Below are 26900 nucleotides of genomic sequence, written 5' to 3' on the forward strand. Positions count from 1 at the left end.
TGAACAGCTGCAGCACACGGATCGTCTTTGACACCAGAAACAGAGCAAAGTGAGAGTGAGTAATCTAATTTTCTGCTTCCATCAAACTCGCACAATCCCACCCTCTCTGGTAAATGCCTTACGGGAACTCCACTCGGTAAAACCCTTTGGTAAGTCTGTGGAGAGGAAAAAAAACTCCCAACTATAATCCCTTTTAAGGGGATATGAAGAGGCTTTGCAGTAAACCTCCACTCGCCACGAGCCAGACCGAAAGCACCGTGCCCTTGTTCTCACCCTGAATGACCAAAGCCTCGCACAACCAGACACAAACATTCATTTTTTCCTCACAAGAATAACCCTCCCAAGTTTGGCAGTGCAGCTGCATAATTAATAATTTCCAAGTGAGAGCTTTGGATACACAAAACATCAACTTAATTAACAAGAAGCCGACATCATCAGCAAAATAATCAACCTAAAAAACACAGTCAGAAATTACGCTTTGCCATCTAATCAAAAAAGCACAGCTGTTTTAGAAGGCAACACAAAATATTAAGTGACGTTGATTAAAGCGGCTCAATCAGAGTCACGTGCTCAGAGTTGTGTGTATTCTTTATCATCAAAGTCCTTCCTGAGGTTTCAGTATTTTAAAAGTGGTTGACCTCAAGGTCAATGACAATGCAAAAGACAATATAATGTAACAAACTCTGACCTCTAAATACTAAACTCTACCATTGCAAAATAGTCAAATAGTTGCATGAAATACAGCTTAAGTTGCAATGTTATTAGCATACACCTCATTTTCTTTTATGATTGAAATATGTCAAATTTGATGTGTTGAAATGTCGTTACCTTAGTGTTTGATACATATTACAAAAAGTTATACTCAAACAAAACAATCGGTACAAGCTTAAGGTATCTTTACTTTACTTGATGCAACTTTTTACATGTATTTCACAGCTTTGGTTACTTTGCAAATTGAAATTACTACCATAAAGTATTAACAAAAAATCGTTATATGGATGTATAATACATGTTAAGATAAGATTTAATACGTAGGGAGAAACTCACAAGCTACCTGGCCATATACAAAATAAACTACATTGTCCCAACCTTTACCAATCTCACATTAATGCATTCATATTTACAAACCTTTAATATGAAATGTGTTTATCAGAAAGGGCCCTTTATGCAGAATGAGTACTGTTACTTTTGGTACTTTGAAGCTAATTATTTTTACCTTATACTACTTATGCTATGCTCATGCTACTTATGTCACTTCGAAAACAGGACTTTTACTATGACGTATTTGTATTCGAATAGGTCCTCACTACTATCTTTTTTCATGTAACTTCTCACTGACTGTTGAATTGCCCCACAACAACAAAGAAACACCTTATAATACCAATTAACTCAACTGTATGGACAGTATTTTAGCTTGTGAACCATTAACAAGAATTTAAGTGTTTCAGATTTAAGCTAACAGTGCAGGCCTTCTGAAGAGGAAACATGGGTCCTACCTTGACTTTGCCGCCACCGTAGTATTTCCATCTCTAAAATCTGCAAAACAAGGAAAAGTGTTCAGACATCTGGAGACCTCTGTTAAGTCTTGAATCCATCTCTTGTATATCTGTAGCCATCACAGCAGTCAGTTTTACAGAAATAAAACTGTTTTGACTCCATCTAACATTCTTTACGTGCAGCTTACCCTCCATAGCAACATATCCGAACTGATTTGCCTGTTTACTCAGTGAGGCATTTTAATTATTAACAGTATGGACACCTGAGCAGACCAGGTAGCTCTCAGCTGACCACTAACAGCCTTCAATGGTCTATTCATGTTCTGTGGAGGAGCAGTGGCCTTACCTTGACAGGAGGTAAATGAGGCAATGTCCAGTGTTGCTTTCCGTAGCACCGCCTGAAACACCAACATTTCACAGCATGAAATGTGTCGCACAAACTCGGTGGTTTCACCCAGACAAAATCGCTCCACTGGTCCATATTAGACTGTTTTTTTCTCTGTGACTAATTGGCAGAAAAGGGAAGCTTTGTTTAGCCATCGGTCATTACCTAGAGGGCCTCCCTTGTTTATGAAACTCCGACCCAATTATCCTCAAAATGCTCGGTCACATGGGGTTGAAATTTCTCTCTGGTACTCAGAAAGGAGCAGTGGACCAGACGGATAAACCTGTACATGCAGTACTTCTGTGCACTCAAGTATTTCTTCTGGAATTTTCTACATAAAACTCCTATTTTGTTTTGTAGCGTTTTCAGCTACAGCACCTTAAAAAACACGAGCTGAGAAGTGGAAATATTTCATCTGCATCCGCTTCTTACACAAACTAGATCCTATATTCAGACACATACATCCAAGACAACACGTGATTTCTGCACAGAGGTTATGATCTGTTGCGCTCCAGTGAACTGAGACCCCTGGTGGACACAGTATGAGGTGGATGTCTGCACCCCTACCATCCACATTTTCCTCTCTACAGTCCACAGGAGTGGATTGAAAGTGGAAAAAGGCCATTATAGAAAGTAATATTTAAGCTTTATGGAGCTGAGTGGAAAGCAGAGACATGAAATCATATCTTCTCTCATCCATTCAGCACTCATGTCAGTCAGTTTCCTTGGAAGTTACTTTAATCACACCTGCTTTAAATGACTCTCAGTGGTCGACATAAAGTAATAGTATTATCGGTTTTATGTCGACATAGAAAGATGAAGGCGGCTGTGACATTGACGGACTATTTTGGCTAACCTGATACAGTTTCATTGCTTGAATACAGTGTAAGAAGACAGGGAGCAGAAAACACAAAAATGACTCAAATCAGTGTGTTTATACTTTATTCACATATGTTACATTTTGCATTAAATGTCCAAGTCACACTTTCTGGTCAAACTCAGAAAGTTTGAGTCAGCACCTACAGTAATGTACTGTATTCTCTCTTCAGTCATACAGGAGAACACACAAGAGCTTTCAGTTACAATTTACACCCATTACTTGTTGGCTATTTGGTTGCGGTCATTTACAAAGTGGGTACTGCAAAATAAAAGCGAGAGGAGAAACTCAGTAAACAGAAGAAAAAAAAAGCAGCATGCATGAATTCATGGAGGAAGTGTTTCAAGTGTTCACTTAAAAGATTCCTCGACGCAGCACGACGTGGCCCAGCATTTCAAAACCAGACATCAGCAGTATGCCGCCACTCGAAAAACTAATCTTGCAGGCACGACTGGATAAATTTCCTCTCTTCAAGAAAAAAAAAAAAAAGATGATAATCAGAAAATTAAGTAGCTAAGACACTTAAATAATGGTGGCTTAAAGGATGTCATGCACAGTGTATAACGGATACTCAAGTCTGATAATCTTGTAATGTTGGAATGCAACTATAAATCACAACTAGATGATGCGTGAGTAAGGGGATAGTCATCACAATAAATGATCTATACTGCAGTTCGGACCGGACAATCAAACGCATAAAAGGGGGTAACTTTTTTTTGACAGCACAAAAATGAAGATTATCTGCATTTGTTCTCAAAGACAACTTACATTTTATAGTTTCATATCTTGAGGGGAAAATTTAACAGGGTTAATATATTTCTGCTCTCACACAGCATTCAGCTTTGCCACTGCAGCAGGACACCGTATCTGTGCAATGACATTTCCTTTCCTTAAAATTGTACGCTACTTAATCCTGTATGCTTGACTTCAGGTATTTTGACAGTGAATCTTAGATTATTCTCTGACCGGTTGTAGCTTGGAGTTTGCCTTTTTTTTTCTCTTCACAGCCAACCAGAAAGAAAAAAAGCGCAGATAGAGCAGGACTATGAGAGCTGTAGTGAGCGTAATGAGGTGACCGCATAACCTCCTTAAACATCAAAGTAGTTTGAGTTCAACATTCCCAGCCATCGACCGTAAACTCAAAGCACAACCTTAGAAAAAAAAAAATCTTCACAAAAAGTTAAAATACTTACTTGAACAATGAGCAGCAGCATTTATTTAAATATCTAAAACGTATTTTAAACAGCAAAAAAAACAAAAAAAGTAATTCCTGAGGATGGATTGCAACTAGACCCATAAAAAGAGTCTTTGCTTGTTTGCAAAAAAACTCTAGTGTGTTGATGGGTGGACTTGTCCTGCCTACCATCACATGTCAGCAGACAATGAGTGCACATTGCAATAACATCGCTACACTCATCAGGAGCTTGAAACTCATGCCAGCACAGCAGAGCACATTTTGATAAATAAAAGGGATATGCATTAATATCATCATAAATGGTGCAAAACGTAATCAAACTCTGCAGGGATATTCAGCACTTGATATATGTCTTTTTTTTTAACCCAAACAAATACGACAGGCTTCAAACGCCTGCACCAAACCAATTAAATTTCTGGGCAAAGTTGTGCTTTGTACTTTGATGTTACCGAATTCTGTTTTGTCCCTGCTGAAAACCACACAATAAATCACTTAAACACACACACGTGTTAATCTTTAGGCATGATTGTACACCAAACTTCACATAAACCAAGGCTGTGGCAGCAAATACCCTCACCAGATGCTTGTGTTTATCACGTTAAAGAGTTCCCGAATATTTTTGATCGAGGCAAAACAAAAATTCTTCTCAGTCGTGGGTTGCTGTTTTCAAGTGGACTTTGGAAGATCTTAGAGTCCATTATAGTGAGGCCCCCAACGCTTATTGATGTGATCAAAGGTGTGCGAGACCCACTGTTGCTCCAACACTCGATACCTCTCCTCACATAAGAAGAGAGGCTTGCCACGGCTGGAGAGAAGCCAGAAGGGAAAAACAAGAGTGAGAGCTGTGTTTGTTTGATTTCTCTGCAGCAACAAGTATGTAAAAGAGAAGTGTGTCCTGATTTCTTACTAGATCCTCATTGGATATTATTGTGTTGTACTTTAAAATGTATTCAAATAAGTCTCGTAAGTATCTAGTACTAGTATCTATAGTAAGTATCTAGTATAAGTCAAATAGTATCTGTGTAGGGATGCACGATATATCAGGCATATGTTTTTTTTCCACCTAATTGCAGAGAACATCAAGTCTCCCCTGTAGTGGAATTAATATCATGCCTACTCTTAATGTAGTGGTCAAAAACTGCCATACTGCAGACATCTTGCACCCTTCTTCACGCTTGACGGAAGAGGCATTGTACAAAAGGTCGCGTGTCTGATCACTCACGTTTCGGAGCGCACCTGAATGCAGCATTCCCCCGAAACACAGCAGTAAGGGAGGCATGCCCGGACTTGTTTACTGCACCTACTACGGAGACATCAGTGATCGCCGACGGACTCTTTTTATCGTGTGTGCGTCCATGAATATGTAAGTTAATTTTGCACTGATGCTTATGTTACACGCTGTTAGCGTCGGCTTTTTCGCCGTGTTTGATGTTGTTAAGTCCAATAAAATGAAAGTGATGAAAGTTGTTTAACTTCTATTCATTGGCTCAAGTGTCTGTGACTTTTTAGTCTTTATTTGTATGTTGTTGATAACTTTGCGCAGGCATTTGCCGAGTTAATGCTGTAGCATTACGACAAAGTTTTTTAGGGAATCATCGAGCATTTAGGCAAAATTAAAGCGTTGTTTATCGGCAGAAAAATGACATATCTGCCGATGCCGATATGTCATTTTCAAGCCATTATCTGCAGATACCGATAACATGCCGATAATATCGTGCATCCCTATATTTGTGAATACTAAAAACATGTTAAAACTCATGATGGTAATGATAATGATTAATGATCAGTGTGTGCTGTTAAGGTACAATATTGTCCCACAATGCATTGCAGAAAGAAACTAAAGAAGCTGTGAAGTTTAATTAACAGTTTTCAAAACTCCCTATTTGAAATTCATCTGCACACACACACTGCATCATTACAAAATGTTGCTTTGTACACTGTACACTTGAAAATAGTACACTTAGATACATACTGTATACAGTAAATATGTATAAGTGAACTGGGACACAGCACAGGTGTATTTATGAAGTTCAATGCATGATACATTGTGGCATTTATGACTGTGTGTTCATACCGTAAATCGCGGTCCTCCTCTCCATGGGCATCGAGGTAAACAGAACCCCACAGGCAGAAACGATGTCCTCGGATGATGATGATGACTGAGGCATTTATCAGTAGAAAGATGCCTGTAGCTGCGCCACAATGTTGGGAGTGCTACAAGTGACAAAAAAAAAAAGCAAATATTTCAAATCTGCTCCTCACATCGTCAAAAAAGCTGCAGCCTTTGAAGCCCTGAGACTTACCAAAACACATTCACAGATACCCTGCTGTTTGCAGCAAACGCCTTTGAGACAGACGAAGGCGCCACACACAAGGCAGAGTGCAGGGTCTTTTGGCACCTTTTTGCAGGCAGTGCAGGCCTTCCTGTGATAGTACTGGAAGATGATATTGTAGTTGTCGGGTAACTGGAGAAGGCGGGGCGCTGCCCACTGAGGGTCCTGGACAAGTAAGCTCTTCAGAGGAGAAGACAGATAGAAATAAGGTTGAATAAAGTATTCAGGACACAACTTCATTGTGCAAAACAGACATCACGTCATTCATTAAAACTCTTAATGATAAAACCCCGATTGTTTTAGCCCTCTACAGAAATCATGATAGGTCAAAGACTGCCAGCTCTCAAGTGTTAGCTCTCCCTGTTATAAAAGGAACAAAGCCTACACATAATAAACTTCCCAACTTTTTATGACGTCCTTTGTCTCAAAGATGTAATAATAAAAAACGTCCTAGGTTAAGTATCAGCAAAGTAAATTATCATTCAAGACACTCCATGTTTTTCACCAAATGATGTACAACATCCAAGGTTGCTGCAGCACCGAATGACGAGGGCATAAGACACATGGCTAGTTATGCAGTCCCTCTCCTCAGAGACACTATCAGCTCTGGACCTTGTCAAGCGAGGTTGAAACTAATTTCAAAGTGTCAATATCCCCTCGAGTTACATAAATCGTTAACAGGACATCAAGTTCAAAAGACATGCTTTGAATATTCAATTACAGAGAAAGATTGTAAAAGTAGAACGCAAATGTAAAACTCAACCTCATGCTGATTTTTTTTCTTCTTCCACTCTAAATTAGCTCTAGTTTGTTAATGAGGCAGAACTACTGTAACCATTCTGACTGGTAATTTATGTTCACATTTACCTGTAACCTGAACATGAGATTTCAAACTTCAATTTATGTGGTCTTGAGCGCCTCCCACAGGCGGTAAGTACAAGCGCATTCTCCCAATTTCCCAAGACATCTACGGCTGGCTCCCTTTGTCACAGTTCTAACTCTCGACTTTCCTCGCTTTCGTTTGTAGAATGTTTGACTTAATCTGAGCGTTAAATTTGTTTATTTTTCTTTGGATTTTCACTTATTTTTGAAGTCGTATCCGTAGTCATCGATCTTTTCTTTGTTTGTTCAGCCATAGTAGATTAATGTTCACTCGCAATGCTTACAGAGACCAGAAAAGCAGCCGCTTAGCTCCGCCTACCCTCTCTGACAGACCAACCACTGCTGAAAACGTGCCCCTAACTGGGCGCCACAGACGCCCAGTCCATAAAAATATGATATACTGCAACTAAAGGCTTTCATCAGTGGGCCATAGGCTCATTCACCATTGTGTCACCTGATTCTGTGATAGATAGTGACTTAACAGACATTTATTTACATGAAAAAGTTTGAGAGTGTTACTTTAAGAGGGCTTACAGCTAAATACAAGCTACCACCATTTTTTTTATAATTCTTCTCATTATTTTTTGTTTCCCATGAATGCATGAACCAAGGGTAATTAGGCTCCAAATGTTGATACTGCAAGATAATGATCCCTATCAAAAGCTATAATGAAGGCAATAATAACCGTTTAATATACGTGAGCTGAATATTTAAATGCAGCAGTAAAATTGGGAGGGTTAGAAGAGAAGATATGTAGCACTCTTATTATAATAATACAGGTTTGTGTTTCTGTGTGACATTCACATTCATACCAATGATTGCTCAGCTTGCATCTGAGAGAGCCCTGTGACCTCAGTGCACCACTGTGTCACCAAGTCGAAAGCGCTGACCGCCCACGTCAGACATGAGGCACTGTGCACGACGTTTGAAGGCTGAGGGGCCGAGGGTAAGAGCCCCAAACACACAGCCAAGGACGAGAACTCCTCTTCCTCCTGAGAACACACAAACACACTAAGGTTAAATAATCTCTGGTCTACTCGTGCGCAAAAACAGGACAAAAATGACGAGCAGAAATATCCTCATTCTAGCTGAATGATACATACAAGGCAGCCAGTCAGGTTGTCTCCGTAAAGATGATGCTGCAGAAGGCAGGAGAGGCGGAGGAAGGGCATGCAGAACTGCTGCAGGCTGAACTCGATCGACTGTGGGGACCACACACTGGAGATCAGCTGGAGAGGGGAAACAACAGTAACACCTGATCAATAACCAGCCAACAGCTCACTGATAATACTGTTATGTATATCTCCCCTGGAGATCAGTAAGATATTAGAGTGCTGTCTCTCAGGGCGATGGCCGATGCATTGTTGAAGAGAAACTGAATAAAGGCCGAGGGCAGAGAGAGAGAGCAGCATCCTGAAGGCAGTTATGTTGTGAAGAGCTAAACAGTCGTTTCAGTGCCTCACCATCGATGTTTCCTCAGTGTTCACCTTGTAGACACTCTTGTCCTTAGAGAGCTCACTGATAACGTGACTGAGCAGCGCTTCAAAGGATTTCTCAGCATTTGCAGCGTTCTGTGGAAGAAATAAAAATGCAGAGAGTCAAATATAAAGAGACGTTTAAGGGCAGTTGAATCAGGCCTATAATCTCCTCTAACAGTCAGCAAACTCAAGCTTCAATCTATTCATTCCATCGAGCTGAAGGGGAGAACATTTAACTTTAAGGATTTTTCAGCTAGCTGAAATCTCTTCCTATATTGTTGCAATTCCTCCGATTGACTTTCTATTCCAGTCTCAAAAAGCCTTTGTCTTGTGATGGGAGAAGGATGCTGGAAAACATCTACATCAACATAAACTCCGACCAGTAGAGGCATAACAAATACAGGAATTTGGCAGTTTGAAGTAACCCCTCATCCTGGAAGTCATGTGTAGTTTACTGCCAGATTTAAAAGCATTGATCTGTAGTCACACAATGGTTCATGTTTCAGGTCTAAAGACGACAATGAAAAATCGTTGTGCTGTTGCAGCTGATGTATAAATGAGATGAGGATCACTGTCTAGGTTAGGTGCGTGATCCCGGAAGGGAATATGGTTTGTCACTTCTATACCACGCTACTTGGGATTTTTTTTTTTTCTTTGCCATGGACTTAAATCACTTGGACGCACTACTGCAATCAGGTCTGGCTGTCTGTGTTTCTGTGAAACCCAAAGACAGCATCTTTACAGATAACAGCAAACCATGGTGAAGCGCGTCAACCTAGGTCACTCCTGGATCAACCATCTCAGTAGCCTGATTATGAGTCTGAGCTTCTTTAACAGTTTTAGTGTTTCACATAGGCTATATTCAACGGCTGGATAAAAACAACCAATCAGAGATTTGCAGGGATGAAGAATAAAAGCTTATCTCCCTGTGCCAGAGCTGGGCAAAAAGCCACACCCATTGAAAAGACAGAAAATGTCAACAAAATGCAGATAAGACACACAAATTGTGTGTGGTAATCGCGAAGATCTCAGTTACGTTCTCTTTGACGGCACCTATAGCGATAATGGTAATCGCGGGAGCACACTTCCCAGATATCCAGACAGTGTCGCATGTGTGACGTCTACGGTTGGCTCCCTTTGTTATGGTTGCAACTCTTGATTTTCCTCACTGTCGGTCACTTTCCTTTTTAGACTGTTTGCCTTCATCTGAGCATCAAATTTGTTTCTTTTTGTTTGGATTTTCACTTATTTTTGAACTTGTATCTGTAGTCATCGATCTTTTCTTTGTTTGTTAACCATAGTAGATTGCCTACCCTCTCTGGCAGACCAACCACTGCTGGGTGATGGAAAACGCGTCACTAACTGGCCGCTGCTTGTAATTTTTTCAGCGAAAGTCGCACCAGACAGTAATACCGCACTAGTCCGTAATACTGCAAATGCAAAGGTTTTCATCAGTTGGCCATAGGCTCTATCAGCATCGTGTTACCTCATTCAGCGATAGATAGTGACTCAACAGACATTTATTTAAATGAAAATCTTCAAGATTATAACTTCAAGACATTGTGACAAACCATCGGGCTAGCTGTAAAGTGCGTTGGGTGAGATTTTATAGATAACTCTACTGAAGGGATACACTTCACTCTCCCAAATGAGATTCCCTGTGTTTGGTGCTTTATTGTGCTTAACTAAGATCTGTAGCTGTGGAGGGGAACTCATGACTCACATCAGTCTCTTATTCAAACCAAGGACAAAAACACTTTCAAAGTGAAATAAAATGGTCAAAGCATTATCAATCAGTTTTCTAGTGTCACATATCAGAGTTTATAATGCATATCAGAATGGATCCCTCATGCATCTTCCTATTCTTCCTTTCAAGTATAAAATGTGCTGCATCGTAGAATATAATGAGCTATGCAGAATAAGCCGGAGCTAATAATTCTTTGCTCACAATAGACTATCTGATAAGTGGTAGAGACATTACTGAGTATGTGTTCTGATAAAAACTCAACTGGTTTGGCTAGTATTTTATATCAAGGAAAAGCTGCGAGCATTTATCAAGCTGAAGGTGGGGGAATATAAAACAGCAGTCTTATCTCCTCTGCTGTCCTTTGTCATAGATTTATAGGGGAAGAAATTCAAGTCCATGGATTTCCTTCCTCTGGGCTCTGATCTTTGTTCAGACTGCATCTTTTTTAACAACTTCTATTTAATTACAACGGCGGCCTACCATATATGGATGCCGTCTTCAATGTGGACTTAAAATCCATCTTAACCGCAGCTTGTGAATGCCTGCACTACTGTCCATGACAGTGTGGTAGAAAGATACTAATCTTCCCCTGCATTATGGATGGAAACGTCCTAAAAGGGAGGCTTTTAGCTATTTGTCTTTTCATATTTAAGCCAGCCACTCACTAATACAGATTTAATAGACTGAAGATAGATAGCCAATTAATGCAGCCGTTCTCCGCTTTTCCAGATAATGAAGATCGATACTGTCGACGGTGGAAATCACGAGAATGAAACTGGAAAGACCTCAATTCATCTCAATAATAAACAATACACAATGATTTAGAGGTGTTGTTGAGCAGTGTTAAGGAATAATCAGAGGATACAAGCATGGGATACAAGTGGACTCTTAACGTTGCTTAGAAAGTTCCACTGCAGGAAGTGAGAGTGAAATATGCTACAAATATTCTACTTTTATTTTAACTACATTAAAAGCTTTTCTTATGTCACATTTTTTATTTTTACAGTGTGACCACTTTTTTTGCCCGAATCTTTATTAATATTATCCTTATCTTTAGAAAGGAAAACTAACAAATCAGCAACAACGGGAGATAAATGCAAGCCTAGAAAGAAGCACAAACCGTATAATACATAACACAATACAACAGTTAGTTTCCGACTAAATAATCTGATTGGACAAGAGGCATTCCATGAGGGGTGATATAAGCTGTGTCCTAATCCAGGGGCTGCAGCCTTCAAAGGAGGCGGCCCATGGACGATGCTCCATTCACAGCCTGCGTGGACCGTTAAAGCTGAACTGAAAGGAGACCAAACGCTGCTCCTGTCACCTAGCAACAGGTAGCCAGTGGCCTAACTAGCTAGCATGACCAAAGTCAAGTAAGTTAACCTATTATTTTAAAGATAATTTGCTTCCCTTCTTAAACATGTGTAAGGCTAGCTATTCGATTGAGTTGAAACCAAAAACCTTAACATTTTAAAGTGTATTCCTCGGACGCGTAAAAGTCCTCCATTTCGTTTGAATTGGCACGCAATGCATCTCGGGATACGGTGGGCCGCGAAGGATGCACCCGATGGATCCTTCGCGGCCCAGGAAACAGTGGACGTATTTGTCGGCCACATCTGAAGTAGCTTTCGAATTGGGACAGCCTTTGACGCGCTTCTGTGACGCAATCAGTCTTCAAAATACAGCCTTCGAAGGCTGCAGCCCCTGGATTGGGACAGAGCTACAGAGCACAACATCAGTGTGACTTTTCACTCTGTGTATCACTCCGCCTCAGCCAGGTGTTCTGAATACCGTTAATTAACTTATTAAACCGAGTGTGATACTGCTTTTATTTAACAGCTCTCAAAGTCGTGATGTTGTACTGAATATCATCACGGCTGTGATTATCTGCGGCACGAGGCCACAGACGATACCATGTGGTACAACATCACTCCCTCTCATTTGATATTGCTTAATTAATACATAGGGCATGACCTGACATCACTGAGTCTGTATACATCAGAAAATAAGCGCGGTGACTAATGTGACTTTGTTTTACCTTCTTGAGTGCTCCAGATGTGCTCCACGCCTGCCTTTCTTCAGGGCTGAACTTTGATGAGAGAGCAGCCAGAGCCTGGGCGAACTGCAGGTTGTACAGCATCTTCACCACACAGGAAAAGTGCTCTGTGTAAGTGGAGAAAGAAGAAACATAATCAGAAGTGGAGAAGCACATTCAAATGATTTCTGTTAATATGTAAGGACGTGTTTTTTTAAATTTAATTAAAGAAATTCTAGCATTTTAAAAAAAGGCCAGTTAGAGGGATGGTAGTGATTCACTGGGCCTTTGTATTTGGTTTCTCAGTTGTGCAGGGTAATTAGCAGAGCGTTTCAGGTGGATAATGTAGCCTGAAGGATATTTAAGTTTGGTGTAAAGAAAAACAATGAGTGCCATTTGTTTTCCTCTGCAACAAAGGGCTGCTGACAGCTCCACCGCCCTGGTCACTGTGACAAGTGTCAGCTCACACAATTAAAGAGGTAGAGCTGAAAAAGGGAAGAATCACAATAGCAAGAAAGGGTATAGGATTCCTCAAGCAGTGGTCATACGATACGTGTACTAGCTCTCTTAAAAACACACCCCGACCTTGAGAATAATCCTTCACAAATTCAGTATAATGATTCATAAACACTAAGCATAACTGTTTCAATCAAACACTGCTACCAATTAATCCACTTGCTAGCAATCAACCTTATTCAGTCATCAATGCAATGATCTTCCTGCTGCAACATTTAACATGGCTGCAGCATGTTGGGCCAGGTCTTTAGGTGGCCTCTTCTAGTAGGGGCTAAGATAAGAGGAGATGCAGCGACAAGCCACAGATGAAGGGCACACGAAGGAGGAGCAGCCCTCCCATCACCGGGGTCGTGGTCTCTCTGATCCTCGCAGCCAAATAACAGCAAGTGGAGCATAGATAAGAGACGTGAAATGCTCCTCTGCAGCACTCAGATCTGATTACTACTGATAATGGGGCTGTCCTTGTGGAGCAGGAGAGACTTCCCCTCCCTCTTGGGAGTGTCATGGTGCAGATGTAGGAGCTGTACCTTTTCGGAGAGGCTGTGGCATTGTGAGCACAAAGATGATGAGGAGGGAGGGGACGTCTCGGAATAGCATGGGTACCTCGGGCCTCTCTTCGTCGAAGCCACTGAAACGGGATGAAAAACAACATAAGAAACATGCATTTATTTATCAACTCAAACCAATAAGTGCAAATATTAGTACAGCTGCATGGAAGACTATCTTAATATCCAGCAGAACACTTTAAATAAAAAAGAGTTGCAACTTAATGTACTGTCATTTAATGCTTAAGCATGTCAAACTTTATAAATTAGGCAGAAAATCCGCTCTCTAATAACTTGAATGATGCAACTGATGCAAAAATGATTGCAGATTTACTGTGAGAAGCAGGAGCTGGTGTCCGTCTCATGCTGCTTATAAAGGCTTTAAACAGGAAAGTAGGTTTTAAAATCCTACAGTGATGTAGCTTTGTAACTACCCCTGTATCGAAAATAACATGTCAGCATTACCTCTTACCAATAGGGGTGTCAACGAATATTCTAAATTGTAATATATAACTGAATTGTAATAAAATATTCAGGTATTTGTTTAATAAAATTAATATTCGAAAGATAAAATCAGCACTACCACCGCTCTAGTGTTCCAGTCTATTCTCGTATGTCCTTGCGCACGCTCTCTAAGTTACGAAGCATCTTTGAATGCACACAACGTCACCTTATACATTAATAATCAGTGTTGCGAGATGTACATAAGCTATCGTATTTGTACGATATTTTTGCCCTTTCAAAGAAAACCACAACAACGGTTCAATGCATCTGTCACTCATTGCATCCCTGCACGTAGCAGTGTGGTATTTTGACCCTTCCTTGTTTTGTTTTTTTCATATGTACGATAGTTGTTGGTAAAATACGATCATTTTAAAGCTGCAGTACGATATTGCTTTCGTCGTTTATGGTAATGATGGCGAAGAATTGAAATCCCAGCCCGGCTGGAGAGAGAGAGATTCTCACCCCAAGCATAACAGACAGGTGTAGGCATGTTGTTGTTTTTTTTTAATATGTTTGTCTAAATAAATATACCTGTCACACCACAGCTCGCTCAGAGCGCTGGATGTCTGTTCTACCGTCACCTAATTGTGTTGTATATTTTGCAAGGCGTAGGAACCCTGTGTTGATCTTGTGAAAGGCAAGTTTATGTTTGAATCACTATATCTTTGCGAGAACGTTTGTCTGTCGTCTTGCTGGTGTGCCCTCTAGTGGACTTATTGTCCAAAAATAGATATTCGAATAGTTTGAACCTTTTTAGAAGGAATAATCAAACGTCAATTTTGACAGTGCTACTTATCATCATGTCTGACAAAAGCCATAAGGAGCATTTGCGCAACCGTAAAAACAAGCCATGACTTTAGGAGTGTGTTAAAGGCAGCAATGTTACCACCTGCATGTCTGGAGGATTAAAAAAAAAGCTACGAGGGCAAAGGTCTTGTTGTGTAAATTTGCTTAACAAACATTAAAAGCCCCCATTCCTTGAGCTTCCTTAATGCATTCCTAGTTACACATTCATGTTATGTGCCATCTTCATTTAAATGTCTCCTGTTCTGTTGACAATTCAGCGAGGCTCCAATCTCCTCTCTGCTCTTGAAAGGCCTCGGGGGTTTTCATCGAGGGGAACTGCACTTAAAGAATAATACCTTCCATTACCAAAGCACTCACCAGTTAATTCTACTGTGCATTGAAGGAAAGCCTTAGAGGATGGAGCTTTCAACCCTGCACAGACCCCTGCATATAAACTATATTTCCCAACTGTAAAAATCCTCACACATTCCTCGTTGGTTTGTCTAATACAAGTGCAAGAGCGATGTTGTGCATCTGTGTAGAAACATCTCTCTCCGTCCTATTTAACTAGATCAGGTTGGCTGCCTCGGGGTGTCAATGACAGTGCTCCCTCCCGAAACCTTAACGGAGTATTTTTAAACACCAAATGGCTCCTCTGAGAATACTTTATGGCTGTGAGCGCTTTAATAGTAACAGGTGTAAGAGCTGTCTTATAACACTAACAGGGAGGAAAGGTTGTTCAAGCTCATCGTGTTAAGTGCTGCCAGTTGCTACTTTTTTTTGTCCGGAACCACGTTTGCATTTAAAAGCATGATCCCATATATGCTGTGTATCAAGAAAGTAGTAGCTATGTCCTTTATATTGCGTTACGTGTGTTTCTGTTGAAGCTAGGTGGACAGCTGGGATGTAAGATGCTCGTATGATGTTGGCGGGTGCAGTTGTTCCCAGCACAGTGAATTTGACAGGGTCGTTCGGCTCTCCGTGGAGTGCCCGGTAATTTGCCAGATGCAGCAATTATTGGTATCTATGGAAACTAGCATGGTCCCTTTTTTCTGTTTTTAGCTCCTCTTTGTGTGGAGAAAAAAAGCTGTTGGGGGCAGGAGGAAATGGTGGCGTTTAGAGGGAGGACAAAGTGCTGCTTTGATTGGGTGTTAATGTGAGAGAGGAAAGGTGTAAAGGGAAGAGGAGACTGGGAGGTATGAGGAATGTATGAGCAGGTTTATAGATTTACTCTTAAAGAAAGTCACTCACTCTGCCTCTCTGCTTTGTGTGACCTGAGTCAGCTTAGTCCAGGGGTTGTACGCTGAATCGATGCTGTACAGACGCATGTGCATGGCCAGCACATGGAACAGCTGATCTGAAAGAGGGAGGAGAAAAAACAACAATCATTGTTATGTTCTCGACAAGGGCTGACAGGAACAAAAGCAGCAAGCGTGTGTTTATCTCGGTGTCAATTGTTGCGCCCAAGCAGCAACCGGCGTAGATCACATGATGAAAGCAGTTGACTTGAACTGACTGCGGCTAATGGTTTGGCTCAGATAAAACCAGGCCAGGCCAGATGGATACATGGTGGTGCTCGATAGCCTTGAGCAGTTCTTCGGTCGGGTCACACCTGTTCGCTGTGAAACTAATGGAACATGAAGACAAACCCCTCCCTGCGAACACACTATCTTTTATGTACACAGTAGCTTTTAAAAAGCAGGACACTTCACAGCCTCGATTGTCTTTGTCCAGAGCAAACCTGTTACAAGTACAACATTTATGACATTGCAGCAAGCCTGGGCAAAAGGCAGGAAGTTGACCCGTTCATTTTCGATGTTAGGTAACAAATTCCAAAGTGAAAAAAGGTCCTCGTCTTTCTGATTAGTGCTGAAATAAATTAACCTACTTATTCTGATCATGAACTCATTCCAGGGCCTCTTAATACCACAAATTAAGATTGCACAAGAGATTTAAATCACATATGAACAGTTTAAACACAGCAACCTTCTGTATAACCTAAACCTTTCCCAGTGAGCAACACTAATCCTATTTGACTTTGTTTTACAGCGAATTATGATGCTGTAATGCAGTAAAGTGCTTCAAATAATAAGCTCTGCAATTTGACTTGTGTGAACCATCAATACTTAGAGCAACACTGCCCTCCACAGGCAAACAAACACATAGCACAAAGAAACCATAGTGTTTGTGTAAGTCCTCTGTTGCATTTGTCTTCTCTGCAGCGTGTTCCCCTGTCTTCCCACACTAACACTGAGCTATTACCAGGAATTAACCTGGATAAGGTGGGAAAGGGAGTGGTAAATAAATCTGGGTTTCTCGTTGTCCTCTGCTGCTGGTGTTATTACATTGCAAAATGTATACAGATGGAAAATGCATATTAAAAGAACCTTAACCTAGCCACTTCAAATCGAAATTGTTTGCATGTGTGGTGATAAAAACTACCATAAACTTTCTAGTGTCCAAGCATGGAAACATTTTCTAAAGGGTTTCAATCAGTCTGCTCTAACAGAATGTCACTCTGCTCCTGGAACTACTGAGACAACTGAAGGATATCAACACACAAAGAAAAGGAGTAACATGACAGCTCCATAAAAGTGAAGCCAAAACATTTTGAGCGCCCCCTGCTGACTGGCTGCAGTATAGCTCATAAAGCCCGCCTCCTCCATGTTAACAGATGGGACACGAGTCAAACTATAAAATCAAAATACTCGCCAAATACATTTTTTCTCAAACATGGTTTCTGTCATTATAGTTAGTTCTTATGCTGATTTACGTCCAAGTGTTCATTTTTCAAAGTTTATTTTTAATTCATTATTTGATGCAGTAAAAAGGATGATTGACAGCTCTGTTGACAAATACGGCTCCTGCAGCCGATCTGTTCTTAATTAGCAGAGTGGAGGAGGAATGGCGAGAGGAGACGTAACTAAAACAATCACTACAGTCTTTGAAGTTTCCATATCTGTAAATGTCTGCTTCAGACCAACACAAGAAGCTGTTCTGCTGTTAAACATGCCGACATGCGGGATCCTTGATGTTTTTTTGGTCATTTAAGTGTGTGTTTTGGTTCTACTGTGCAACTCTGTCCAAATGAAGTCACCAGTGCAAGATGGCAGCGCTCGCCTCGGGGGTATGTTGGCTTTAATTTCGTACAATGAGAGCAGATAGAGACGCGTCATCCACTGATATATACAGTCATTGGGTGTGACAGTGACATTTAGATTTTTAAGTGCACTCACTTTTACGACCGATATTTGAGAATTACGTGCGTCCTCTCAGGGGAATATGATCGCACAGTGGTCTACATGTGAAATCAGTATCTCAGAGAGCTGTCATCGCTCTCCAAGTACCACAAGTCTGCAGAACTGAGGTCAACATGATTTGCCTTTAAACTCCCAGCACGGTAGCAGTCACATAGTCCCCAAGATTACTTCAAATATTTGCAGTTAAATAAAGCAAGGACATTGAGGCTGGACTTCATTAAGCTAATTTCAAGGGAATTGCAGGCAGTTTGCCACTGTGGTCCATCATATCCTCATCACTTGAACAGAGGAGAGAGCCTTCTGGGAAACGGGCTTATGAACCCCGAGAGCTCTCGCAGTTAGCACACGTCTGCCGTTTTTCCTTCAAAGCCATTACCCTAAGAAGAAAGAACACTAATGTACTGCAACTGAGTAAATTTGGCTGTCAGCACGGCTACATGGTTAATGTAGCTCAAAAATGGCAAACCTCCAGAGTGAAATCTCTTTTCAGCCACTCAAGGATGACAGGCCACTTCACTGCAGCAGCCACAACTCTGACAGAATAATTAAACAAACAGGAACAAGAACAAGCTAGCGCTTCAGATCAACTTTCTACTGCAATACCCCATTCTTTATCAACATTTTCAATAATCAGTAATGAATACAATGAGTATTGGCAGTGGAGTTTCCTCCCATAGACACGTGCCCTTGTCAGTCTGTTGACACGATCAACAAAAACAGCACTTAACCCATTTGTCTGCTTCATTTAGCCTGCCTGCTCCCAACAGCTCACTTGGGACAGCGTCTATTCTTGGCTGCCACTTCTAATCGACCGTTTGTTTGTTTTTCCTTAAATGGTTCAACTGTAACACAGACGAATGGGTTTGATCTCAAGTCAGACACTTTATTACACAGAGACTCATGGGAAATGGTGTACAGCCGCCTGCAATAACACACCACTATAATTGTCAAGTTAAACACCAAAATACACCTGACAAAGCAACACATAAAAGTGCCACTTTTGTCAAATAGTAAGAACACGGCAGGTCACTGAAAACACCCAAAACAAAGCACAGGTAAAGCTAAGGTGGCCAATTTCTTTTGGAAGCATCTTAATAATTGTTGAAAGTATCCAGATGTTATGGCAGTAATCAATACATCACATTTTCTGACAAAAAAGGGAATAGTTTGGTTGTGAACCTGTAATAAGTTCATGCATCCCACAGGGGAGCAGTGGAAGGGGGAGTACAGGGCAACCCTAACCCTTTTTCTGCCACTCTAATGCAACTAGCTTGTTAGCTGTAGCTTGTGGAAGATTCTGCTCATGCATCGTAAGTTCATAAGCAGTGTGCACAGGTAGGTCCTCTCACCAACACTCGCTATACTCATCATAGTTGTTCTTCTCGACCAGTCGGCAGTGCATGTTCATGCATTTTGTTCAATTGGATCCTGTTAAATTCAAACTTAGTTTTTAACTTAGAATTCTTGGACACTAAGTTAAAATTGTGCTAACTATAATGTCCTATAGATGTAGTAAAATCAGGCCATAGACATTCCCCGAGAGATATAAAATAGACTATTGCACAAATTGTATTGTAAGATGTGACAGATAAAGAGATCTTAGAGTAGGTACTCACTGAGACATGAGCGTTTGGCAGCAGCACTGGCCCCTCCTGAGCACAAGTTTCCTCCCCGGTGGACAAGTTCCAGCTCCAGGTTTGTCCTGAGGAGACAGAGGCAGATATATTACAAAACCAAGCAGGTAAAAAACAGCTCATGAATTGCATATACACACATACAGTATATACACCAACTCTACCATAATTGTCAAACATAACCCTTTAAAAGGTAAACTATACCTACAGTGATTAATTTGCTTACTCACTCTCACTCTTAAAGTCAGAGTGCTGTTCATTTAAATGGCAAACACACACTCAGGGAGAGTTGAAACCCTACATTCACCCACAGACATGTGAGGAAATGTTTATATAGCAATATTTTAGCCAGAATATGTTGATGTATTTAAATTATAACTGGATTTTCCATCACCCAGCATTTGTTGGTCTGCCAGAGAGGGTAGGCGGAGCTAAGCGGCTGCTTTTCCGGTCTCTGAAAGTGTTGCGAGTAAACAGTAATCTACTATGGCTGAACAAACAAATGCAACAGGCAGATATTCATGGTATTTGGCAGGTGGCATGTGCTACATTCATTCCCTGCTTACATGGCTCAATTAGTTTGCTATTTATAATATATTTTGATAACAACAGTATGCAAACATTGAAAAACCACCTCCTTCAATCGATGACCTTCATCACATTACAAAACATCAAACAGAACAGAGTGTGTGCCTGTGTCAGAGAGGGGACCGTGGTAGTGGCACAAATCGCTGAGTATCATCATACTCGGCTTCGGTTACGCCTGCCTCTTTTACCGGTTTGATTAGGAAGATGAAAGATGCTGCCTCGTCGAGCCATTTTGCCATTTAATGCGCTTGTTTTGCAGCAGCAATTCCGTATCAAGTAAATGACAGCTTTCCAAGACTGATTTTGCACAAGCTGGACTATTAGCATAAAAGCTGTTCTACCACAGTTCATGCATAATCCCTAATGTGGGTTCCCCATGCATAACCAAACACACTTTACTGCTGAATTTTAATTTCCCTTCACCAAAACAGTGAAAAAATAAAGTAAACCTGTAACAAAATACATAGATGGTTAAAACAGATAGGCATGACTAAAATAAGACTGATCTGGGCCTGTTTTCATCCCGCCACTGGCCATTTCCTTCTATGGGCCAGGGAGGTGGGGGCAAATCCTCAGGCTTCCTGGGAGAAAAAGCAATTTCACATAGATAATGCAGCCACGGTGAAGCTCCATCTGGCTTTTGCTGATAAGAGTGCCCCTGTGACAAAGGAATTTTCCACTCCTCAGGCAATTTGCGCTGTTCATTGAACTTCAGAGAGCCAACAGGCACCAAGACACACTCAGGGGATCTTTCTGTTCAGGGTGGAGGGCTGAGGGAACCGAGGCACTGGGTGGGCGAAAAGGTCTGGATGGTTATACTCAAGGAAGGACGGAGTTTTCCGAATGGGAGTGCTGAGAAGTTAGATATCAAAAGGTGAAGTGAAAGGTGGTCACCGCTCTGACCAGCTTGTTGAGAAGATGAGGGATTTCCTTTTTTGGATTATGTTTTAGTCTTTTCACCAGACGATGGCTGACAGGTGGTGATTCCAGGACATCATCTGCATCTCAGAGCGCACAGTGAGATGTTCAATGACAATGTAATGTAGGCTAAAGGAACAGTGTGAAGGAGCACTTAAAAGACCAGTCAAAGGAGGTGAAATAACCCCATACTCAGACTTAACGAGTGAAAATACAGCAATAGTCAATACCATCGTACTGTGGCCTCAAGTGACAAAGCTACTAATGCTGCTTTAAAGGGGCGCTGTTCTAGCAACACCTCCAGACCCATTGCAGCAGTTTAATGACAAGTATGAAGAAAACCAATCAACAAATCCTTCACAGCTCCCTGAACACGTTTGGAGAAAAAAAAGCAATCCATATATTTGTTGCACGTACTTTGCAACAGCTGCAGTATTGAATTTCAGTTCAATTTCAAGGCGTCTTTTTAGAGTCAAACTTTCACAAAGAAAGACTCTGACGCTGAGAGAGGACACTACTGTTCTTTTGCATGGAGTATCATTGTTATTCAAGCCGAGGAGCTGACATTAACGGAGATCAAAAGAGGAGTATATACGAAAGCATTTATCCAACTGATCTGAAGAGTCAGCCGCGTGTGTATGTTGTAAAAAACGTGTGCTGTGATGCAGAAAGAGGACGGCCAAGTTTAAGGACAGCAGACACACGAAGGGAGCCCAAAATAAAACTCATTTCTCAGATGCACGCATATAAACGTGCACAGCTCCTTCTGAAGTTGTACTAAGTCAAGATCTTGATCCCGAGTCTTTCAGCTAATGAATCAAGTGCGTAACATAGTGCCTTAATGCCACTTATTGTGTTACATTCATGGGTCAATATTCAGCCCAATCACACTACCTAGCGGTTTGGACTAGAAGGACACCAAATCGCATGCATTAACTTGCGTGCAAGCACATTATCCAGGTCTGCATCATGCTGTCAGCAGGCTAATCATGGTAGCAAAGAAGTCCATTGCCGCAGCTGTATCCTCCAGCTTCTCCTGTGGTTCTATGATTTGTTTTGAGGCCATACTGGAAATATGTAAAAAGAAAATATCAGAAATGTTCCTTTTTGTTTCAGGAGGCTAGAGGGGTGTATAAAATGTCTCTTTTGGTTTCTACATTTTTCCTAAATTCAGAGAAAGTATACAAAAAAGATATGTACTTGATGTGTGTAATTTTTTTTTTTGGTTGGGGCAACAACTCACTCCCAACTCAAAGTGGCGGATTCAATGTTTTCCAGTGGAGTAAAGACCTCAGACTCTCATCGACCATTCAAAAGCAACCTGGCCCAAGGCTGGCTGTCTGGTCTGTCTGATAGTGGACCACTTGTCCACTGTGCCTGGGAACTCTAAACTGAATCAATGATAAATCTGAAGTTCAGTAAACCCACGCAGTCTTTCCAATGACCCCTCCAGAAATGAGGTATTCCAAAGGGCTGTAGTTTCCCTGACAGCAAGAATTCCCAGAGAGGCTTGGAAGTAAGATAGAGAAGGACATCCTCCAGGAAATCAACAAAGCTGAACAGTTCTCCTTTGGATACCTCACCAGGAGCTGTTGCCCTCGTCAAAGGTCACAGCTAAAAAAAAGTACACAACCACTGTTAAGAAGGGTTTATAAGCTGAATCCCATCTTAACTCCTCACCTTGCCACAGAGTACATGAAGAGGAAGTCATTGTCGGGGGAGCCTGGGTTCTTGCCGTAGTCCATGTATTTCTTCTGGGTGGTGTTCTTGATGTCCTTAATAACAAGCTCCATCTCTTTACTCAAGTTGGATTCAGTCTGAAAAAATACAAACACAATTAAGTCAAAATGATTTCATGAATAAACTTAGGGAAGCCAACATAAATAAGAAAGACATTTTACATTAAAGGGGAGTATTATGCTAATTTCAAGCTTCATATTTCACTCTGTGATACCTGTGGAGTCGCTTAGCATAATTTACAGTTAAAAAAACTCATCTTTTTTTCTCACACTGGTGCTCTGTGCAGGCCCCATTCAATTATGTTCACAACCTCATTATGATGGCAACTTATAATACATTATTTTGAGCAGACAATATTTCCAATAAAGTCAATAATCAAAACAGTTTCTCATAAAGCATATCCAATTACAGACCTCAATGCTAGTCCCTCCCAGCCAGGTGAGACAACTGGGCTTGTCACTATTTTGCTTCATTGAAATTTCCTATTTATGTGTCAACTCCTCCACAAAGTTAAGTTAGACTGCAGTTTAAGATGGTTAATAGAATTATCTAACAGCATCAATGGTTAAAATTTCAATTCAATCTGGATTTAAACTGCATTACCGTTAACAAATACCACATTCAAACACAATAACACAATACTTTAAATGTACTGTTCAAATACACCACAAACTAATCATGTGAAAATGGTTGTTAGACTTATGAAGGCTATGTTGTTTGCGTAATTGGGGTGCTAATTGTGCTACCTTTTAAACTGTGTTAACTAAAGACAGGATGTATAAATACATTTTTTATTTTTGCTCTGACAAAGAATTTAAAAGTCAATCAATAAATGGACAAATATGACGTCCATCTGTGTAGATTATAGGTTGAGTGAAAAAATTGCTTGTTATAGCCCCATCAAAGATGTCAGGTGTTTGATTAAACAGTCTCTGAATCCTCCAATAGAAGAACAGTCTCTCTGAAACAGAACCACCCTGTTTCCATCTGCATCAAAGCTCAACGTACCCTCACATCTGCATCAAGCTGATTGTTTCTTTAATTATAATCACTGTTTATGTTTCCACCAGCCAGTAATGATAGTATGTTAAACTACAGCTGTGTAAAACATATTGAATGCTAATCGTGAAACTTACTGGGAAAAGGCCAAGTTTCTCCTGAAGATCTTCCACCTCCTTCACAATCACGCACGTCTTCTTGTTTGTGGGTGCGTGCCAGGCACCGGCTTCTGTGCCCCGCCCGGGGCGACAGGGAAGGACACTGTTGGCAAACTGCCGACACAGTGGGCACGTAAATTCACCCTTGTCAACAGAGAAACCCTGGAGGACCTGGTCATTCTGAAAAACAAAGGTCAATTCCAGTCAAAGCAATGTTAAAAAAAATACTTACATACGTACAAGCCTTAAATACTTGCTCAATTGTCAAACTGTCATTGATGTATTTCACGTCAAAAAACATCTGTAATTAGCATAATGACTTATCATTTCATGAGGTCAAGCTTTCTCTTACCCTCAGAGACTCCATGTATGACTTGTGGCAATCTATATGCAAAGTGTGTCCACAGGTCTGGACGTAGACGCCCCCATCCCAACCTATTGACACGGACTGCAGACAAGAGCTCTGCAGAATTCACAAGAGAAAAATCACATCAATAAGAGGGCAAACTCATGGCACCTTTTGTTTAATCTTAATGTTGATTAACAAATAGTATTTTAAAGCCAGCATCTTTTAACATGCAACATTACTTAGGATCAGTGTGTAATCATGCCTGATATAAGAGCAGCTAGTGCTACTATTTAACAGACAAAACCCATATCCCTTATAGCGCCCTAAGTGCATTCAGTTTTCCCGAGTAAATACAGGCCATATTTCTTGAGACACCTACATCTTTGAAGAACCGTTGCATGAGCGTGAGCCGGACATCGTGAGCCACTCCACACGTGTCTGCAGCGTAGATGTGCTCCTCATCACTCGTGGGTAGATTCTTCGCCTCTTTGCTTTTGCAGCGGTGCCCGAGAACTGAAAGTTAAATCACAAAAGTCAGTGATCAGTGATGATGTGATGATAAATGTGTCTAACCTTTAGTAGGATTGTGATTGTGGCCAGAATTCAATTTGAATTTATACCTCAAATAGTTAGCAATAGTAACTGGTGGAAGATTTTATAAGATGTTTCTTGTTGGGGTTGGAGTCTTCTGAACCATTTTCCAAGGAGACTAATCACTAATCAAACGTGTCACTGACTTGGATGACAGTGAGTGATCCTCCTCTGTCCACTAAAGTAGAAATAGATGACCTCTTGCATTGATAGGCTCCATGCACATGTGAGCAACGATCAGCATGAATGATAAATGAGCCAATTACGACAACAGTTAACCCACCTATTTTAACTCAGATCAAATGTGCTATAAATAACTGTTGTGGTTTAACATGCAGCACTGCCTGCGGTGACATCGATAGTCATGTCTGATTGTTTAAATAGTGCTAAAGCGATCCATGTGTCTTGTGTGTGCAATTAATGTCAGCGTTTGTGAATAGAAGGGGAGGATGCTGGGATATGCAGTACCTGAGGACGCTTGGAGGAGAACTACGAGGCCGGTGGGTCTGTCCTCGGTGGAAGGTCCGCTCTGGCCACATATCACGCAGTCATAAAGAACCTCAGACTCCATCACTTCAGACGCTCCCAGGTCCATGGCTGCCTCGGTGTCGGGGGATTCTATTGGAGGAAAAAAAAAAGAGGAAAAATCTTAATACAAGTCCGCAAAGTCATAACTATGGGATACAGTGGGAACAAGCTAATTGTTTCCAATACTATCCACTGTCCTCTCTATCAATAAAGGCATAAAAGGCCAAAAAATTAATCTTAAAAAAGAAAGTGTACAGTAAGAATTTAAGAATGAGGACAGACGACCAACTTGCGTTACGGAGCATTAAACACCCTTATATTAATGCTGGGAACAAAGGTTAATTCACTCTCTGCGGCGGCTATCTGCATGATTGGCAAAGCACTGGAGAATAATTACTGTTGTGAAATTAGTTTTAAATGTTAAGAACTGTGTTCAATTTAAGCAGTAAATATTGTGCAAAATGTCAAGCCGGGTTGGAAATTGATTTATTGCTTTTTGGAAAAATATGTTCTCAAGAGAGGTCACCGTGTTCCTGGGGAAATGAAGGATGCATTACTGTGGATGTCAACGCCACAGCTTTAGCCCCGGGGGCCGACCCAGTGCATAGAGCCGTCACCGTGTGCGCATGAGCAGAAACAAACACACGGGTAGGACAAGGACACATCAAATGTTTGTGTGCTGCTGCTTTAAGCTTCCTACAGCATACATTTGTGAATGCTCCTTTAAAGTTTAGTATGCACACATTATTTTTATTGTTAGCTTAGGCTTTAAGAACATTGGTAAGGTTAACGGTGACACCAACACTCTCCTTGCAGATAGATTTAATATATTGTTATTGCTATGTTAGAAAGAGATCAGTTAGTTATTTGAAGCTCTAATATCAGCACGTTTTAGATGTTGGCCAACTGAAAGGCAACACCTTGATTATGTTACACACATTACAGGCCGCCATCTAACTACAGCCTTCATTGCATTCACTTGATTTGAATAATAACCTCCCTTCCATTTTAATCTTACATCAGTACAGGTGATATTAAGCCAGCAGTGAGCTTGAAGTAAAGCGACTGAAGTTTCCGCTGCGTAGAAAGAGGTCAGAATACAGTCCGACTACAATGGCCCGTCTGTTCACAGCAGCCATTATTCATTCACTAACCATGCTGTGTCAGGGTGGGCCCTGAGAGTCCAGCCCACTATTAGCGCTTTGATCCTGTGTGCCCTCAGCCCACAGCCACCCACACTCCCACAGGAGCACTCTCCTCTCAATTTCTCCTAACAGGCCTGCAGAGACCGCCAGCAAGGACTCGGCCTGCTGTCACCTTGCCCCAGTGAAAAAGGCAAAGCAATGACGGGTT

The 26900-nt window shown here is 41.1% G+C and overlaps 2 protein-coding genes across 2 annotated transcripts in view; both read right to left on the minus strand.

Moving 5' to 3' along the window:
- myo3b (myosin IIIB) overlaps window positions 1-1909 on the minus strand; it is a 66796-nt gene extending 64887 nt beyond the window's left edge. The window contains exons 1-2 of the mRNA XM_069663164.1: window positions 1843-1909; window positions 1497-1536 (exon numbers count right to left, since the gene is read on the minus strand). Coding sequence (XP_069519265.1) covers window positions 1497-1536; window positions 1843-1909 — 107 coding nt within the window. The remainder of the gene's footprint in view (window positions 1-1496; window positions 1537-1842) is intronic.
- Window positions 1910-2815: 906 nt separating this feature from the next.
- ubr3 (ubiquitin protein ligase E3 component n-recognin 3) overlaps window positions 2816-26900 on the minus strand; it is a 40630-nt gene continuing 16545 nt past the window's right edge. Inside the window, exons 25-39 of the mRNA XM_069663102.1 lie at window positions 25488-25637; window positions 24808-24941; window positions 24432-24542; window positions 24059-24259; window positions 22863-22999; window positions 19659-19744; window positions 16034-16139; window positions 13475-13575; window positions 12435-12559; window positions 8632-8739; window positions 8272-8397; window positions 7981-8160; window positions 6257-6466; window positions 6028-6167; window positions 2816-4758 (exon numbers count right to left, since the gene is read on the minus strand). Coding sequence (XP_069519203.1) covers window positions 4641-4758; window positions 6028-6167; window positions 6257-6466; window positions 7981-8160; window positions 8272-8397; window positions 8632-8739; window positions 12435-12559; window positions 13475-13575; window positions 16034-16139; window positions 19659-19744; window positions 22863-22999; window positions 24059-24259; window positions 24432-24542; window positions 24808-24941; window positions 25488-25637 — 2033 coding nt within the window. The 3' untranslated portion in view covers window positions 2816-4640. The remainder of the gene's footprint in view (window positions 4759-6027; window positions 6168-6256; window positions 6467-7980; window positions 8161-8271; window positions 8398-8631; window positions 8740-12434; window positions 12560-13474; window positions 13576-16033; window positions 16140-19658; window positions 19745-22862; window positions 23000-24058; window positions 24260-24431; window positions 24543-24807; window positions 24942-25487; window positions 25638-26900) is intronic.

This window comes from Semicossyphus pulcher, unplaced genomic scaffold, assembly GCF_022749685.1.
Source record: "Semicossyphus pulcher isolate SPU_LCO1_2020_fin unplaced genomic scaffold, fSemPul1.0.p SCAF_15, whole genome shotgun sequence".
Lineage (NCBI taxonomy): Eukaryota > Metazoa > Chordata > Actinopteri > Labriformes > Labridae > Semicossyphus > Semicossyphus pulcher.